The sequence below is a fragment of the Armigeres subalbatus genome, unplaced genomic scaffold (assembly GCF_024139115.2).
Source record: "Armigeres subalbatus isolate Guangzhou_Male unplaced genomic scaffold, GZ_Asu_2 Contig1826, whole genome shotgun sequence".
In the NCBI taxonomy this organism is placed as follows: domain Eukaryota; kingdom Metazoa; phylum Arthropoda; class Insecta; order Diptera; family Culicidae; genus Armigeres; species Armigeres subalbatus.
Window position 1 is genome coordinate 43,903 of NW_026942646.1, and position 19,677 is coordinate 63,579.

The 19,677-nt window shown below is 41.2% G+C and overlaps 1 protein-coding gene across 3 annotated transcripts in view; it reads right to left on the reverse strand.

Moving 5' to 3' along the window:
• Window positions 1-19,677, reverse strand: part of LOC134203376 (mucin-2-like) — a 208,486-nt gene that overhangs the window by 15,353 nt on the left and 173,456 nt on the right. For 2 of the 3 annotated variants that reach the window (XM_062678244.1, XM_062678245.1), the window contains exons 3-8: window positions 7,751-9,713; window positions 6,790-7,124; window positions 6,632-6,728; window positions 6,361-6,567; window positions 5,810-6,294; window positions 5,552-5,735 (exon numbers count right to left, since the gene is read on the reverse strand). In XM_062678244.1, the coding sequence (XP_062534228.1) occupies window positions 5,552-5,735; window positions 5,810-6,294; window positions 6,361-6,567; window positions 6,632-6,728; window positions 6,790-7,124; window positions 7,751-9,713 (3,271 nt within the window). The remainder of the gene's footprint in view (window positions 1-5,551; window positions 5,736-5,809; window positions 6,295-6,360; window positions 6,568-6,631; window positions 6,729-6,789; window positions 7,125-7,750; window positions 9,714-19,677) is intronic. The other variant, XM_062678246.1, reaches the window with a different exon arrangement.

Genomic DNA, 19,677 nt, shown 5'->3' on the forward strand with positions numbered 1-19,677 from the left:
TCTGCGTACGCGGTCTTGGATGATCAAGTACAGTCAAACTTCCATAAGTCAATGTTTTATGACTCGATATCGACTCATTTGCTGCCATGGCATATTAAAAAATATTTTCTAGGTTACTGTGATGGTTCCTTCAAACAGCTCTCCAAGGATTTTCTCTTCCACATCTTGATATTTCCATGAGTCGATGATCTCTTCAATATCGACTCATGGAGGTTTGAGTGTAGTTCAATCGTTATGGGTTTTCAAGACGTTTTGTTGAACCTAAAAGGTCTGTAGTAGCTTGTATGAATAATGATTGAAGTGGAATCAACTCAATGAACCTACTGGGATATCATATCCAACAAAAAAGTTAAGGAAGTGAATCTGCTACATCTCAGAATCAAACGCATAATCTTATTCTGCATACGCTGCAATCTCTATATTTGTATCTGATTTGCTAAAACCAGAATGGAAGAACAAAAGTCCAAGTTAGGAGAGATGATTGATTTGAACAACTGTATTTTACTTGCAATATTTAATTTGTTTTTCAGCCGACAGATAAGTCCATACTTCTTGGCTATGTTCTTGATGACATTCTCAATTTCAATTTATCATCCATAATCATGCCAAGATATTTAATTTCTCGTACGCGGTGTCTTGTCATCACTTTTCACCGAGACATTATCAATTGAACGATTTCGCCAAATAATCATACTTTGAGTTATTAATATTCAATTTTAACTGATTGTACTTATACCATCTACTTAAATAATGCAAATCTGCATTCAAGTGTTCAATCGCATCTTCTTAGTCTTTAGCTGCAATGAATAACATTTGTATGAGAGCCTCCCCTTCCAGCAGGGGGAGGGGTCACAAACCACCAAAGAACATTTCCTGATTTCAAAAAACTTCACATACCAAATTTGGTTCCATTTGCTTGATTAGTTTCCAAATTATGCAGAAATTTTATTTTATTTATGAGAGCCTCCCCTTCCAGAAGAGGGAGGGGTCACGAACCACCACAGAAATATTTGTTGACTTCAAAAACCTTCACATACCAAACTTGGTTCCATTTGCTTGATTAGTTTATGAGTTATGTGGAAATTTCGATTTCATTAGTATGAGAGCCCCCCCCCTCCCCTCCTTGCAGACAGGGGAGGGCTCACGAACTACCACGGAAACATTTCTTGCCTATTATATCCACCACATGCCAAATTTGGTTACATTTGCTTGATCAGTTGCGGAATTATGCTGACATTTATGTTTCATTTAAATGAGAGCCCTCCCTTCCAGAAGGGGGGGGGGGTCACGAATCACCAAAGAAACATTTCTTGACTTCAAAAACGTTGACATGTCTACTTTGGTTGCATTTGCTTGATTAGTCCTCGAGTTATGCTGGATTTTTTTATTTATGTGGAAGCCCCCCCATTCAGAAGGGGGAGGGGTCTCCAAGCTTCATAAAAACCTTCTCTACTCCAAAAACCCGTACATACTAGTTTTCGCGCCGAACGGTTCAGTAGTTTCCGAGTCTATAATGATCAGACAGACAGACAGAAATCCATTTGTATGTATATACTAGCAAAAGAAACCCAGCTTTGCCCGGGTGTTGCAGATGTCCCATTGAATTATTTGCAGCACCGCACTCTAGATCAATTTCCGTGCGTTTGTTTTGTTTTCCTCAACAGCTGATCCAAATTTGTATTTTAATGATTTTCCACGTTTCCCCGTTAAATTCATCAACTTTTTGTTTATACAAACCTTGCGGATCCTAAAATGAATCGATTATGGAAAAAATCTTGCAAATCGGTCAACCCGTTCGCGAGTTAAATCGTCAGGAAGGAAAACTCAACCCATTTTTATTATATAGATTATATAAGACCATTTTACCCTATATTCCCCTAAAACTAACATACTCTCCAGATAAAATACCACTGCGCTTACCCAACCATATTCTAATCATTCAGATTCAATCATAAATATGCCATAAACTGCTTATAACGGCTGCATTCCGTTCATAATACTAAATTTCTGGGGGAAGTTGGGGAAAAACGTCCAAAAAGTCCTATTAGGAATGGTGTGCTGGTTCCGAAAGTATCCCCATTCGATTCCTGGGAAAATTTTGTTAAAGCAAAGTTCTTGGTCACAATTTTCGTTCAGCGGCCTTTTGAGTTATTGAATTTTGCCCGAAACATGCAACATTTTCCCCATTGTGCAGTCGTTTCTCTGATCCGGAGCCACCGTGCCTAGTGCAGCGGTTGCGGTGCTTCCAATGGCGGATCGAATATCTCTCCAGCCATCTTCAAGAGATGCTGCGCCTAGCTGCTCTTCCGTTGGGAGTGCCACTTCCAGCTGCTGCGCGTAGTCTTGGGCTAGTCTACCGTCTTGTAACCGCCCAATGTTAAGCCGCGACGGACGACTCCGACGCGTGTTGGTCACCGTCGAGAGTTTTGAGCGCAGACATACTGCGACGAGGTAGTGGTCGAATTCAATATTCGCACTGCGGTAAGTGCGTACGTTCGTGATGTCGGAAAAGAATTTACCGTCGATTAGAACGTGATCGATTTGGTTTTCCGTTACTTGATTAGGTGATTTCCATGTGGCCTTGTGGATATTCTTGCGGGGGAAGAAAGTGCTTCGGACTACCATTCCGCGGGAGGCTGCAAAGTTTATGCATCGTTGGCCGTTGTCGTTCGATACGGTATGCAGACTATCCGGTCCGATGACCGGTCTATACATTTCCTCCCTTCCTACCTGAGCGTTCATGTCACCGATGACGATTTTGACGTCCCGCAGTGGGCATCCATCGTATGTCTGCTCCAACTGCGTATAGAACGCTTCTTTCTCGTCGTCGGATCTCCCTTCGTTGGCGCATCTTTCCCAGCACTATGAAGCCGGTTCCCAGCTCGTTGGTGGTGCCACAGCTTTGGTAGAAGGTAGCCGCTCGATGCTCGCTTTTCCACACTTTCTGTCCTGTCCAACAGATTTCCTGCAGCGCTACGACATCGAAGTTGCGGGGATGTAATTCATCGTAGATTATCCTATCGCAACCTGCGAAGCCTAGCGACTTGCAGTTCCATGTTCCAAGCTTCCAATCGTGATCCTTTATTCGTCGCCTAGGTCGTTGCCGATTGTATCGAGTCGTATTATCTTCTATGTCGTTTGTAATAGTTGTTTTTAAAGGCGGCTTATTGGGCCTGCGCAAACCTCCTGTCTCGTCGGAGGGCCGTCGTGTCAGGGCTGTTTAGCGTCCCACCTAACACCAGGACTTGGGCTTGTGCGCTTTGAGCGGCACACGGTCGCTTTGAGCGGCACACGGTCGCTTTGGCGGAGCCTACTTGCGGATACATGCAGCTTTTTATAGAGGTTTAACAGGGCCCACTGTCAAACCCCACCACATCCTAGGCAGGCGTCACAACTCGCAGATGGCCTGGGGAGGGATCGTCAAGCCCTTGGACATAGTCCCTGCTGCCCACAAAAAGCCGTCGACTTATCCCGCACAATACCAAGACATTCATCAGATAGGAATCCGACTAGCAGGGACTTCGTTTTTCGATCTGTTTTCAAAAACTTCGCTCTTTCAGATTGGCGCAGTGGAAGCATGCTGGGCCCATAACCTGAAGGAATACGGTGCGAACAAGACTGAGCGAAATGAACAGTACGAGTCTATTATTAATAACGAACAAAGGTTTAATAGCTGACGTGTCTGTTCTCTCACGCAGCGAACATTTGTATGATTAAACTAAAGGTAAATATTGTTGATTTCAATAATCGTTGTTTATTGTTGAATCAAAACAATCAATTGATTGTTGTTCCTACAATAATCTCTGATTGAAAAAAAAAAACAATATTTTAATTTCAACAATATTTCTTTTTGTTCCAAATGTGCTTGAACATCAATCGGTGTGTGTTTTTTACTCGACTTTTTTAGACTCGACTTCGAGTCAAGTACGAGACACTGAAGACGGCCTTACTGTTGAGGTCAAAATACGTATCTGTCAAGATACAATTAAGTGGTGGAATTCAATGGGATTGTACAAACTCGTCTTATGACAAGTGAAGACATTCCACTAAAAAGCTCAAAATAATTTTCTTAACAATATTATGGATTGAATCAAACGATAAATATTATTAGCCCTGAGTTAACAATATTTATTGTTGAATTTGATCCAGATTATTGTTGTTTCTACAATGCTACAGTGGTTGGATGCTACGTGCTACAGTGGTTGGATGTGTAATGAATTTAAAATATCTTTAAAGGCGTCTTAACAGTCCAACGGTTACCGTGCACGCACCCAACTTTGCGCAGCTCCTAACTTTGCGCATTTTGCGGTTATTTTTGTAATAGAATGCGTTAAAATTGAATTTCGAAATATAATTATAACTTGTCAGCACAATATACATGTTATCATAACAGTGCATGCATTTTTTCGCTGTTAAATGACACATTTTTCATTTTAATAGTCGAAACTTGTACTGAAAACAGTGAAAATGACCAAAATGGCGTGTTCTTAGCACGAATGACAAGTGACGGTCTAACCGAAAAACTGTATTTTTTGTAAATTTTTACATTCGCTGACAACTGATTACACATGGGCCCAATAATTACAATATTGTTGAAGCCATCTCATGAGAATTTGGTTTGTTATTTACATTTTTTGTTAAAATATATGATGCGCAATGTTAGGAACAATTTTTCAATACAGTGTACCTAATTTTGCGCACAACTCGTATTTCTTCGATATTTTCAACATTTATGATATAACTCGTCGGAATAGGGTTTACGCAAAAAAGAACTTTTGTTTGCTGTGGCCAATGTACATAAATGAGGCTGTACATACACCAACAGACGAGAAAACATACTAAGTATGTCGAATCATAAGAAAATAATGCTGGGCATCCTCATATTCTCAAATATGCTCAAATATGACTACAAATGGAATGAACATGAATTGTTATAGAAGTATTAGCTGAAAAAATAAAATTTAGATGAAAAATTGTATAATAGACGCTTGCTTCGTGTTAGAAATTTTCCAAGTTATGTGCGCAAAGTTAGGCATATAATAAGGGGTCTGCTTTGAAGTTCAATTTACTATTTATTTTAAATTTTTGTACCAAATTTAGTTCTCAAACAATAATATGATAATAATACTACAGCATGAAAACTATTTCAGGCAAATAGCTACTTTCTGTAAGTTGTACGAGTTGATTCAATTTTGCATTTCCTTAACTGCGCAAAGTATGGTGCGTGCACGGTACTTCGTTAACAGATATGGATTCCATTTGGAGGGGATGTCAATTGAATTTGAATTGGATTTTCATTGGATAGGGATTGGATTTTTTGGATTCCATTTGCATTGAATTATGATTGGGTTTGGATTCAATTTGGATCTGATTTGTATTTAATTTGGATTGAATTGGGTTTCGATTAGATGTAGACTGGATTTGAATTGTATGTATTTGAATTTGATTTGAATTAGGTTCGGATTTGGATTGAATTTGGATTGTAGTGAGATTATGGTTGATGATGAATTAATGATCATATGCTCATACTTCATACAAGTGTCCCACTTACCCGATAGATCAGTTCGTACTGCTCCCGCGTCCTGACGGCACTGGCACGTCCCCGCCGAACGTAGTACACAACCAGCGGAATGTCCACCGTTCGTGGAGGAATCTCGACCGCTCGCAGCGCTACGTCGCACGCAACTATCGTCCCCGTTCGTCCAGTTCCCGGTGAACAATGCACCGTGATTGGTCTGTTTATAGTGCACAATAGAACAGATTTTCGTTATTTCATGCAGTGCTGTTGGAATCCGCAGTTACAACTTACCCCTGGGTTCGCTGCAGCGATTTGTGTTTGTCCATGGTTCCTCCATTGCTTATCAAGCTCGGAGGAGGAACACCGTCCGAATTGGCCTTACCTATCGTGTTGTTATTGTTATTGGAACTATCTACATTGTTGCTACCTATCGCTACACTATTCGATTCGGTGGTTTCGATCGACGTGGGCTCTTCCGCAATACTGGTTATACCACCGCTGATGCCATTGCTGGTGATTACAGTGCCGTTCGTGGTGGTGCTGTTGCTTTGATTGTTGTTGTTGGGTGCCTCAGCCAGCTCACCCGGAGCCAACCGTGAGTAGCTACGGGCTTCCAGGAGCATAGCAATGATCGAGGACTCGTCGATGGGCACTCCAGTGTCGGGCCACTGATACCAGAAGTGCATGATCTCACGCCACGTGTTTGTCTGCGTGTTGCGCAGATGCACTGTTGAGATGGTGTACTTCTCTTTGTTCTCGCGGTTCTTGAGTGTTAGCTGTTAGAGATTGAGAGACATTTCATAGATAATTGTTTGTCATGTTAAACAAATTAATACAATCACCTGGAAATCACCAAACGTTCGGTTGTTGTCCAAAACAACCGATGGCGGTAAATATTCGGCACACTTTTCGACACCGTTCTCGCTCAGGTCGGTGGCCATGATGATCACCTTGGAGTTCTGTTCCCAGATCATGCGCCAGAAATCGTTGATCGTGTTCTCCATTGGTGCTTGGCAGGCTATGTAGTAGTTGGTGTTATCCTTCGGACCCTAAAACATGATCGGATGCGAAAATGCGAACTAAATTGCAACGAAAACTCATAAACGTGCTCACCTTGACAAAGTTTGCGTTGATGTATTCAGTCTTTTCATCATCGTTGAGTCGTTTCAAATGAACTCTTGTCTCCGGGAGCGGCACAACGTTCGCATATCTGAAAGTGATATTGAACAATCGATATTCATGAGAATGTTTCAAGGTACGAGCGCTCTTACCGATTTTTCTCTTCACATCCCTCGGGAACCTCATCAGCCCTTGCCGTCACATTCGGAATCTCCTTGAACTCGTCGTAGATGGCCGTTTTGTTCTGTATGATGTTTGCCAGCTCCGCCACCGTCAGCGGATTCGTCTTCAGCCCTGGATCCTCGAAAGCCGAGTTTCCGTAAGACCGCTTTGACATCCGCATCGTGTTGCCCTTGCGACGGACGCTGTTGTACACCGAAACGTTGTCCAGACTGTAGGCATCCAGCCCGACCGGGCGGCATCGTTGCCCATAGGAGACCTGTGCCTGTCGCTTGCGGAAGATCAACTGCAATTGCGGATAGTACAACTGATCAACGAAAGATTGCTCTGCTCGGTCCCAGGGGCGAGAGCGGACCAAACCGGCTATTTACACTATGTGCACGCATTCATACAAAGTCATAGAGAATATTTAAAGGGATAGAGAAGTTCGGGGAAAAGAAACTCTGGACAGGCTTGTCTTCCTGATTGGCGGATAGAGTCGGCATTGGAGACTGAAAATGAACAATTCCGTGCTCTTAATATTTTCCTGGAATAAGAACTATTTTCTGCCAATTTATTCATCAGGTTTATTTTTTTACCGAAACGCTTATTTTCCAGAACAAAAATTAGTTCAAATGTGTAACAAAAGAACAAAATACTGAATTGTTCGTTAATTTATCTCCACTATGCCTTCACCACCCGGATATGTACTTCTAAATTATGTCACAGTCGTTAGCGCTACTTTAGAATTATTTTGGTCTTACGACTCCTTACACCGCAAACATGGATCAAAGAGAGATTAAAAAGAAATATCATTCATACTTTCTGTATAGAATAGTCGTTAGTTGTCCTTTTAGTTAGTTTCGTCACTCGGCGATTTGTTAAGTCCCATAACGTCCTGTACAAGCAACAACAATAGCAACCGTGCCGCACTCCCGTACTCCGTATACTCACAAACGCCGCAACCAACAGTAGCACAACGATCACGCTGACCAGACTGGCCACGACGGCAATGACCACGCCGCCATTGCCTTCCTCTGCTTCCTGCTCCGGAGGGGACTGCGAGGCCAGTGACGAGTCTCGGTCCAGTGGAGCTCGGGACGACGAGCCGGTGGCACTGCTGTTCAGATCGACGTAGTCTTCCTCGGTGACTGATTCCTCTTCGGACAGTTCGGCGGTGGTTGTCATCAGGCGCTCGATCGACTGACGAGTGCTGGTAGCTGGATCCGATTCCGACGAGACAGATGATTCCGTTGGCGGAAATGGTGGAGGCGTTGTCTCCGAAACGGTGTCGTAGACATTTTTGTCATCGACGAGAACTGGATGGTTGGGGATGGTAGGTTCTTCGGCGGATTCTGTGGAGAAGTCTACCTTGTCGGTGGTTCCAGTAGATGGGCGGTATGAGATTACGGTTGGCTGCAAGGTGGACTGCTGTGTTAGGAAAGGGTCGTTGTGAATAGACAGTGTGGTAGGTGCTGAGGTGGTTGTGGTTCTAGTCCTGGACGATAATTCTTCATTGGTTTGGTTGATAGCGTTAGCGTCAACTTCGGATGAAATCTGTTCATCTGAACTTCTGGGCAAGGAATTGATTTGTGTATCATTTTCTTCACTCGTCGGTGGGCTCAAGCTGCTAGTGGAAGTGGATGTAGTCGTAGTTGTCACCAGTGGGGTAGTTTCTTCGAAGAATTTGACCGAATTGGTAGTGATCGGTTCTTGAGTTGTGGTGATTATGAACGGTCGTCGAGTCGGGCGCATTGATTCGAATGTCGTAGGTAGGATTGCCTCCGTTGTAACTTCAGTCTTTTTCATAATTGGAGATGCGGGTGAGTAAGTAGTTACTGGCATGTCTTCCACGGTGGTGCTAGATTCATATTTTCCCGTAGTGGTAGTTCTTTCAGGGAGAGCAAAGCTCTCGTTCTCGTCGACATTTTCGCTGACTTCGTAACCGCGAGTTGGGCGTATGGTGGTCACAGTATGATCTTTTTTGCTCATGAAAGGAGTAGTTGTTTCCTGAATAAAGTTGGTCAGTTCTGGTCGTTTTGTCGTCTGTGTAGGGACTTTGCTGCGATCTTCAAATTTGAAATCCTCCAAATCATCATCTTCTGCCTCAGTAGTTGAGGTTGGCCCCACTACCAATTTGGCATTGGCATTAGGCATTATAGTGGTAGTTTCTCTAGAGGGTTCGGGAATCAATTCCGTCACAACAGAAGTAATTCTGTTTTCCTCACTAAGAGCGTCAATGCTTGGTGGAGTTTTATTGGCATACTTTCGACGGTCCTTTATTTCATTCTTTAACTCAATTTCAGGCTCTGGAACTGTTGGTTTGACAAACGAACTGTTTGCAAAATCAGCATCCTGCATAATCATTGCCCAGTCCATTAGCTGTTTCAAAGTATTATTTGCTACAGTGTTTTCATTTTCATCCCTAATGACATCCACACTCTCCGCACTAATCTGCCCGGCTTTGCTGGATGCCCGATCAACGATTCTCATTCCCGCCAATGCCCAAGCTGCACCGTTGATGTTGTTGTCCTCAGTGGCCCCAAACTGATCCAAAAACTTGCCCTTTTTACCCTTCCCCGTTGAACCGGTTTGATTCTGAACACGAACCTCATTAGACACCAACTCGTAATCATTGTGCTCGACCTCTAACTTTTCCGCAAATACGGTTCTATTGCTTTCGATCGTATGGTTACGTTCGGCCAACGCTGCAGGCACAACAACGAGCTCGTTCGATTCGGTTGCTGATTCTGCGCCTTCTTCACTGCTCGAGAATGAATCTGGCAAAGTTGTCGCCTCATATGAGTCCGGCGATTCCGTCGTTGCCGAAGATTTGTCATCAAAGAATTGCTCCCTCTCGATACGTGTCTCGTCTAATGATATACCGCCTTGCGAGAAGTTCGACGGCGACGTGTATCTGAAAATGAGAGAAATTTATGTCGTTTGAGTTTAAGTTTGTAATATATCAAAGTGTAGGTTACATCTGTGAAATAATTTAAAACTACAGTCGAGGGAACAACCGACCATCACAACTCGAGACTGTCAGTAGACAACCTATACCACAATAATAAGAAACATCGTCACATACTGCGGTAACTGTTTCGCTTTTGATCATGAGACCAGAACTGCGCCAACTGCGGTAAAAATCATCACGGCAATAATCGCACGTGCCCCGAGCGAACTGAGTTTACCGAATTTCAAACTCAAGCACGCACAAGGAATCAGTCTGGGCGACACCATGAGTCGCCTCCTCCGATCACGGAAAAGCGTTTCCCAGTCCTTCGCTATGATGATGTGCCAAATCGTCCACCGCTTCATCCTAACCATCATCAAGCTCCTCAGAAGAACTTTGTTCGACAACGCTTCGCAGAAGCTACCGCAGCTCCTTCAGGATGAGAACACCTTGGTCCTAGTGCACCAAGCAACAAATCGCCCAACTATTCTCTCTAAATCGACAAACACTGGTGGTGTTGAACTGGGGTACGATGGGATACGAGACCCACCAGATTGAATATTTTTCCAGAAACTAAAGCATTCTTGCAGGAACTTCGGCCATAGACCATTATTTCATCATCTCGAATAGTTCTATCGAGGTCGATGAAACTTGATAAGCATGCATCTTACTTTCTTACAAACATCAGAGAACAGATGCATGATTCGATCGAAAGATCATTCATGATTAACTTCGTATGGGTCCCATCCCATATTGTCTAATTAATGGCAATTAGAAGGCGGACTCGCTAGAAATGGTGGGCGCACATGAAGGTGATGTTTATGATAGATAAATTTCGAACAGCTAGTTTTTTTCATTAGCCCGTCGGAGAACTCTTCAAAATTGACAAATGAATTGGTCACACAATGAACTTGGACGGTGGCTTTTTTACATAGCAGTTCCTAAAGCTTCTGGGCGAGCGTGGTTCAGAAATGAGGACTTGAGTCGAAGCTTCATTCGCATGATGTCGAGAGTTATGTATTCACTAAACGCACATCTCTTCAGAATAAACCTCGTTGATGGCAACTTATGTAGGTGTGGAGCCGGTTACGATGTCATCGTAGTTTGATACTGCACGGAAAATGACGCCTCCAGAGAGCAACTATTGGATATCCTTGTGACCTGAGTTAAACAACCCTTCAGGGAAGTGAGAGGTAAGTTTTGGGGGATCGTGATTTGGTTTATATGCAGGTCATCTATGTCTTCCTCTACTCGTTTGAAGTCTGTGCACTGGCGGAGACATAGGTGGGGCACCACGCGATGCAATTACACCATTGTTCTCGAAGGCTATTGTTCTTGCGGTTGGTGGTGCCCCACCAAAAAACAATAGCTACCTCCGCCAGTGCTAATGTGCCTATTTATTTAATTCTATATTTGCCTTTCGGTACTATACGTACTATACGTACGATACGTACTATACGTAAAGGCTAGATGTTCGCTCCAAAACTAAACTTCGACGAATTGAGGTGATGTCTGTGTATGTGTATGTGTGTGCGCAAAATGTCTCGCCCATTTTTCAGGCACTTACCCTCAACCAATTTGCTTGCAGCAAGTTGCATTCGACGCAGAGTCCTTATAGTTTCCTATTGAAAATCGAACGGATCATACTATGGGATCAGAAGTTATGGCCAAAATACATTTTTTACGCCAAAAACACTTAAAAAAAAATCACATCTTTTTCAGGCACTGATGCGCAACCAATTTGCTCACAACAAGTAGCATTCGAAGCAAAAACAATGGGTTCCTATTGAAAATGGGCCAGATCTTACTATGGGCTTGGAAGTTATGGCCAAAATATTTTTTTAAACCAAAAACGCGTTAAAAAGTTATGGCCAAAAACAATTATTTTACACCAAAAACACGCAAAAAAGTCTCGCATTTTGGGCACTTTCACTTTCATTCGACGGGGAATCATACCCCACTATTTCCTATAGAAAAATGAAGATCAGATTACAGGCTCAGAAATGACGGCCAAAATACATTTTTTTATATGCAAAATGCTTCTCTAAAATTTACCGATCTTATAGTGAGATTTTTTCCAATTGTGTGTATGTGTGTGATTCATCCTCTATTCCTCACCAGCCGGGGGCGTTGAACAAGTAGTACTGCGAATAATTTGATCAAATCTCATGCTCCGTAATGGTGCCCTTTTTGTTATGAACGCTAGTAATATAAAAAGGATTTACATCTGGAGCAAGAAAAGTGTCTTCAGAATGTACAGGGGATTGGGATGTACTAGCTGTTCATAACAGGTACAGCAAAACATCACAAGAAATAGAAGGTCGAGAAGAGCCACCGCTGCCAACTAAAGCGTGAACCGGATACCTGGGACTCCCACAATAGCAGCAACGATGCCCTGTGCGTATTTAGTTTTTAATGATGTTTGAGTTATTAAGCATCTGGAGGATGCATGAGAAAATAATTGGAACTTGCTCACCGAATTCGTTTGTCCATTTTCCAATCATTTAGTCTTCAAAAGGACTGGAGAACCAAAATGCCACAATCATAAGCGGAAGCTTGTAGCAACGGGATATCCATCATGGGGTAAATGTTTTCGCTCTCATTCTAATTGATATTGGGCCACATCGCTCGACTACCACATGTTTTTTCGCCGGACAATCAATTCTTTACTTCCCAAAGAATTAGCTAACGTTTACTTTTACAACTTCACGATATTGGGAAACACACTTTCACACCACTTCATACTTCCTTTGTCGTTACAGATCATGTTGCACGGAAAAACTCGTTTAGTCATGGTTTTTCTTTGCTGTCTTTTCCGCTTTGCTGCGGATTTTGCTCGTTTTGGGGTGATGAGTGGATATTCTCATTGGATCCAGAGGGTCCACTTGTTTTCCCGGAATGAGTGGGTTCTTGGTGGAGTGGGGGATTCAGCGGAGGGGAAGTGTCCGTGGCTGGATTAACGAGTTTCCCCGTGTGAAGTTTAAATAACAGTTGCATCTATTCTAATTATATGTTTATGAATATGAAGATAATATCATAGGCTTAGGATTTGTGTCCGAAACAGAGACATTTATTTTGGTGAGAAAAATCTGATTTTGATATGAAATTTATCATATCGTCTTTTTTTGCATCACATTCCACAACTGGGATACTGCCGCCTTGTGGGTTGTTGATCATGGAGGTCTCTGAACCAGGTTGTTGTTTGTGCATTCACGCGCGGCTGGCACAAACATTCATTAGCCCAATGAAGGGTTTTCACCCGGGAATTTTATGTAGTGGACTGGAAGACAACGCCTTTCGCATGGTGTGCCCGGGGCCACATGTCTTGGGGATTGGGGATTGACATGCTGGGGATTTATATGATAAGTATATTTCATAAGAATCATTTCTCATCTCATTCATCCATTCTATTAGGAACAAAGGTAAGATAACTTATGGTTTTGTTTCTTATTTTATGTTGTACACTAGTAAGGAGAACAGACGACATTTAAGATTTGTATTTGCGAAGCTTGTTTTTACGCGGTTTGAATTTTTACGAAATCAGTCAGCAGTTCATGATTTTATTTTATGCGAAATACCATAAACCAGATAGTTTTTTGTAGGTATGGTTGTGAAATGTTGATGTGGTTCATTAGTGAATATATGCGCATCGCGCGCACTTTCAAAACCGTGGTTTCTCGCGGTTTTGTAGCCTTCTATGGTAATATGCAAGGCTGCAGAGCAAGACCGTGCTGAAGTTTTCAAAAGTTGATACACAGGATAAAAAACCGAAAAACGAGTTATAGTTTTCGAGATATTAGTTATCAAATTTGAGAAAAGGTAAAAAACTTGTTTTTTTTCTCTTCAAAATCTTGCTTCGCTTCAACCAGCTTTTAAAGAGTATTTTTTCTGATACGATACCGAGGTTTATATATAGCATTGTAAAGATAATTAAAAGAGCTTTCATATCGTACTAACGAAAATCGTGATATCAAAGGAAAAAAAATCAAAATACGAAAAAAATATTGAAAACATGAGGTATTTTCAACTTGAAAAATCAGCCACTTTTTTTACCCGCATTGAACCGTGGAGATATTTAGTTGGGAATCATATTTGGCATGTGGACTTTCAGATTCTCACTGAAAATCTTGCGTAAAATTTTGAGGAAACGCGATTTGAAAAAAAAACTCGTTTGCTCCAAAACTTTTTTTCCTTAGTGTGCATCATAGCAACTCAAATTTCAATATTTTACTATAAAAAGCGTTCCTGCCTATTTGTTCTTGGTATTTTGCGAATAAAAATGCGATGTCGTTTGAAAATTTATATATAGTTTTAATTAAAGAGTCAAAATATTAAGCCCTTTTCAAAAGTCAGTCGCGAAATGACTGGAATTGTTGTTTAATAACATTTCATTGCTATGAAAACATGAAAAACATCTTATAAGCTCGGAAAAAGGAAGAAAATATTTTTTTCCGCCAGTTTGCATGGAGAGGCCCCATAGTGCAGTGGTAGCTAGCTTTAACTAGAATCTTCGCAGTTATTGATTGGAGATTTGCTTAGGGGGATACGGGATTGCGGGGCGGTGGTGTCCCGATGGCTATGTGGTGTCAACGACCAAGAAAAAGCAGATCACTCCATATTTAATATACAAAAATTGAATGGTTCGTCACAACATGTGTCGACGTACACTAGTAATACATATTTCTATCAGATTCACATAAGAACTTTCAGTAAGAATAATAATATTTTGGAATATACATATGTATTACATTTTACATTTACAGTATTTTTGTACAGTTCGTCATCGAAGATGACGACATGTGTAAGTAATTTTCTAAAATAGTTGAATTAATCTATTGGTTGTTCTAATTTTAACTAATAACGGTTGCATGGATCGCATCACTTACCAAGGTGAATCCTGATCCATGTAATAACGTACCCTGTACCAACTAACCAAAATCCTTCCTGTGACAACTGTGGAGATGCAGAGGTGTTCTCGGTCTCTAGCAGCAACGGATGTCACACCAACATTCCTTCCCTTCCTAGATGACCGTAAGGACGTGGCCGGCGCCGTTATTGGTCCTTTAATATCTTGAATTCTCAACCTGTGCACATTGAGGTTGGACAGCTAATCCCAAGCCCCAACTATTGGTTCCCTGTGCAATTTTGATTGTTCTGATCAATCACGGAATAGCAACTACGAATTGTGCGGTCATCAAGCTCAAGCTCAAGCTCAAGCTCAATAATCACCCAAAATTATTCTGTGGTATGGAATTGAGGACAATTTTATGGATTCAGATCTTAGGGATGATCTGGACTCCACTATTGTAGTACCATTGTAGCACTTCCTTGCTACAATGACAGCTGTCTAAATCTAGCCAAAACCTAAATGGGCCATCATGGGACTGAATGAAGGGTAAAATCTGGCTTTTGACAAAGATGGATTTTGCAGGACTGTGCAGAATTATTTATCGTTTCTCTTCCTGCATGGTGAATATTTTGAAACCACGTTAGTTTCAAACTGTGAAAAAATAGACCCAAAAGAATGGTTTGCTAATTATGAAACGCTGTGAAAAATTTGCATATCCGACCACTAGGAACGCCACTATCTCTAAAATGAAGTGCCTCATTTCTAAATGATCTAGGCTTAACGAATTATCAGGCCAGAAGAAAATAGTTTAAGGTCACTCCTGACGGAATCCAAGCTTCAATGTGCTCGCGTTTTCGGAAGCACACTATTCGATACGGAAGCAACGCACAACTGTCATGACGCAGCAAAACTAAATCAACAAAAATGACTGTTGTGCGTTGCTTCCGTATCGAGTGGTGTGCCCCTGAAAACGCGAGCACTTTGAAACTTGGATTCCGTCAGGAGTGACCTTAACTAACTAATTTATTTATTTATTTTATATTAAATTAATAAATAAATAAATAAACTGATTTACGCAATATTTAACATATAATCTAATCTAGATTCGGAGAAAATCAATAAAGCTCTTGAAGATCAGTGTCGAGCCTCCATTCCATTAACGTCGAACTCAACACCTATTCTTTTCTGAGCGTATTAAAGTATTCGGGACTCGCAGGAGATTTCTAGCATTGGACTTTCGTGCCTGTTGTTCAACATTGCGCTAGAAGGTGTCATGCGGAGAGCCGGGTGTAACAGCCGGGGTACGATTTTCAACAGATCCAGTCAATTTATTTGCTTCGCGGATGACATGGACATTGTCGGCCGAACATTTGCAAAGGTGGCAGAACTGTACACCCGCCTGAAACTTGAAGCAACAAAAGTTGGACTGGTGGTGAATGCGTCAAAGACAAAGTACATGCTTGTGGGCGGAACCGAGCGCGACAGGGCCCGCCTGGGAAGCAGTGTTACGATAGACGGGGATACCTTCGAGGTGGTCGAGGAATTCGTCTACCTCGGATCCTTGCTAACGGCTGACAACAACGTTAGTCGTGAAATACGAAGGCGCATCATCAACTGCGGTCGAAAAAGATTCGCCACCGCACCAAATGTGTCATGTACAAGACGCTTATAAGACCGGTTGTCCTCTACGGACATGAAACATGGACAATGCTCGAGGAGGACTTGCAAGCACTCGGAGTATTCGAGAGACGGGTGCTTAGGACCATCTTTGGCGGTGTGCAAGAAGACGGTGTGTGGCGGCGAAGAATGAACCATGAGCTCGCCCAACTCTACGGCGAACCCAGTATCCAGAAGGTAGCTAAAGCCGGAAGGGTACGATGGGCAGGACATGTTGCAAGAATGCCGGACAGCAACCCTGCAAAGATGGTGTTCGCTTCCGATCCGGCAGGTACGAGACGGCGTGGAGCGCAGCGAGCGAGATGGGCAGACCAGGTGCAGAACGACTTGGCGAGCGTGGGGCGTATCCGAGGATGGAGAGATGCGGCCTCGAACCGTGTATTGTGGCGTCAAATTGTTGATTCAGTGTTATCTGTTTAGATGTTAACTATGGATGTCTGTTAGGCCGACTTGCGAACAGTGGACTTCAGTTGGGTCGAACAAAAATGACGAACTTCCTGTGTAGGCTGCAAAAACAGAAATGGTCAAACAAAGAATTTTCCATTAGTTACGCTAATGGAAATGTGAACTTTTTATACAGACAATACAAAATTGTATGGTTTGAATATAACGATTGTATTAAAATCTTCCGAAATTGTATATGCCAAATTATTGTAAAGCCTCTGTAAGGATCTTATACAGAACTGTATTAAAATCTTCCATCCGTTGGTTGGATGTAACGATAAGAGGATATACATTGTAAACATATCATACTTGGGAATTGCGGGTCTGCAACGTGTCGCACAAGACTAAGCTAGCCAAATAAATGTAATGGTAAAATAAAATATAGTGATAACTTCGAAAACAATTTCCGAAAAAATTCCTGGAGAAAGCTAGACTAGGAATTTCTTTGGAAAGTCCATTGGAAATTCCTTCGTAAATCGCCAATGATTTCAATAATCTCTTCAAATTCTCTTCAAATTTGAATTCTGGATTTTGATTTTTTTTGGGAACTCCTCCAGCAATAAATTGGAAAACTTCACCAGGAATTCCTTTGGACAAACCATGCAATTTTTTTCAAGGATTTCTTTCCGAAAATCCTGTTGGCAAAATTCTTCCGGAAATTTAACAAAGAATGATAATGTTTCCAATGAAAATACTAAAGAAAGGTTGGTTTATTTTTGATGGGATGAACATAGCCATGAGATAAAGTCTACAAGCAGTAATCCTAATTGCAGAATAAATTCCTAAATCAATGTCCGAAGAAATCCACAAAACAATTTTGGCAGGTATTCCTTACGGAAGCGGCTCTCAACCTTTTTGTTGAGTGGTGCAAGGGGTACCTTGGCATTGCTTGAGAATATCACTGAGAAATCATAGTTGAAATATGCTTCTATTTTAACAATTTCAATGTGTGAAAATGTGTCTGGAAGCTCACTGGGATGAACATTTGAGTTTTCATTTTGGTTCTGTTTGTCGTTCAGAAAAAAAAACTTTATAATTTTCAACTGAGTCTGAGAGACTGAGTTTTTTTATGTTCACTGGACATTCGATATTTGTATCTTGGTTTTTGATAAATCATGTTAGATTGGGCAGAAAAAAATTCTAAGGAGAACCTGAAGGGATCTTCGAAAAAAATCTAAAAAAAAATGTAAAGGAATTTCCGAAAGGAATTCCTAATGGATTTTCCATAATAATTCCTAGAGGAATTTTAAAAGCAATTTCAAATCGTATTCTCAAACGAATTCCTAAAAAAATGTAGAAAAGTTTCTCAAAACCAATTTCCGAATAAATTTCTGGATAGATTCCCAATGAAGTTTGGAAAGCAATTACTATGGAAACTCTGAAGGAATATCCCAAGGTTCAAATGAATTTCTGACAAAGTTGCGGAACCATTCCATAAGCTGTTTCAAAAGTTTTCTGAATGAATAGCTTCTTCACCAGCTGTATTTTCGAATGAATTTCTCAAGGAATATAAAAAAGTCTTGAAGGGGTTTTCCAAGGAATTTCTAAAAACATTTTGCGAGGAAATTTCGAAAGTAATTTCTAAAGGAACTCGTACAGGAATTTACAAAGGGTTCTCCATATAGTTTTGAAGGAATTTCCGTAAGAAGTTCTGAAGGAATTCCCGAAGAAATTCCCAAACAAGTTTAACAATTCTTCAGGAAGTGAAACTTTATTCAAACTTTTTTAGACTCGACTTCGAGTCAAGTACGAGACACTGAAGACGGCCTTACTGTTGAGGTCGAAATACGTATCTGTCAAGATACAATTAAGTGGTGGAATTCAATGGGATTGTATTAACTCGTCTTATGACAAGTGACTTTCCATTAAGTTCCACGCCGTTCTGTAATCTTTGCAAATACGTATTTCGACCTCAACTGCGAGGCCGTCTTCAGTGTCGAGTCGAGTCAAGTACGAGACATTGAAGACGGCCTCACAGTTGAGGTCGAAATACGTATTTGCAAAGATTACAAAACGGTGTGGAATTAAATGGAAAGTACTAAACTCGTCTTATGACAGTTGAATTCTTTAAGACGTTTTCTGAAGTTTCTTCAAAGTATTTTACGAAGGTATTTCTGAAAGCATTTCTGAAGGAATTTCCAAAAAAAATTGTAAAGGAATAGCCAAAAAAAATCCCTAAACTAATTTTTGATGGAATTTTCAGGACAAATCCTTGAGGTGTTTTCTAAAGTTTTTGTCCAGGAACTTCCATATGAATTCCTAGAAAAAATTCGGAATGAACTCCTAAGGGGAGTTTTGCAGCAAAACGAATTTCCTCTTTGAAGGAATTTCTGAATTTATTTGTGGATGATTCTCCGATGGAATTCCTGAAGGACTTGTTGATGGACTGTTTGAAGCAATTTCTGGATGAAGAAATTACTGGAGGTATTTCCTAATGAATTTCTCAAGTATTTGAATTTGAAGAAACATCATCACAATCATGTCCTAGTGGAAGAGGTGGTAAAATTCCTCAAAACTAATATTTGGGTTTCAAATCCAAACGAAAAGCTACAGCTATCCAAAATATCAGAAGCGGCCGTGTAAATTAGGATCTGATGTAATTTTTATCCATTTTGCCGCAAGTTTTAGCTCTCAATAAATTTATGAAAACATTGGTTCAAGCTAAAGGCGCAAACCTTGACAAAGACCTTGTAAGGTAAAAAGTAAAATTTGTGGTTTGAATCATTATGTCCCCAGTGATATATCCCTTAGGGGCCCTACACATATTACGTAAGCACTGATGGGGGGAGGGGGGTTCGTCATTTTCTTACGCACCATATAAATAAAAAATCATTTGTATGAAAAAATCTTACATGGAGGGAGGGGTTTTCGAAAAACTCAGAAAAAATGCTTACGTTATATGAGTACATGCATTAGCATGTATGCAGGTAAAATAAACACTTGTTTCAAACTTAAACA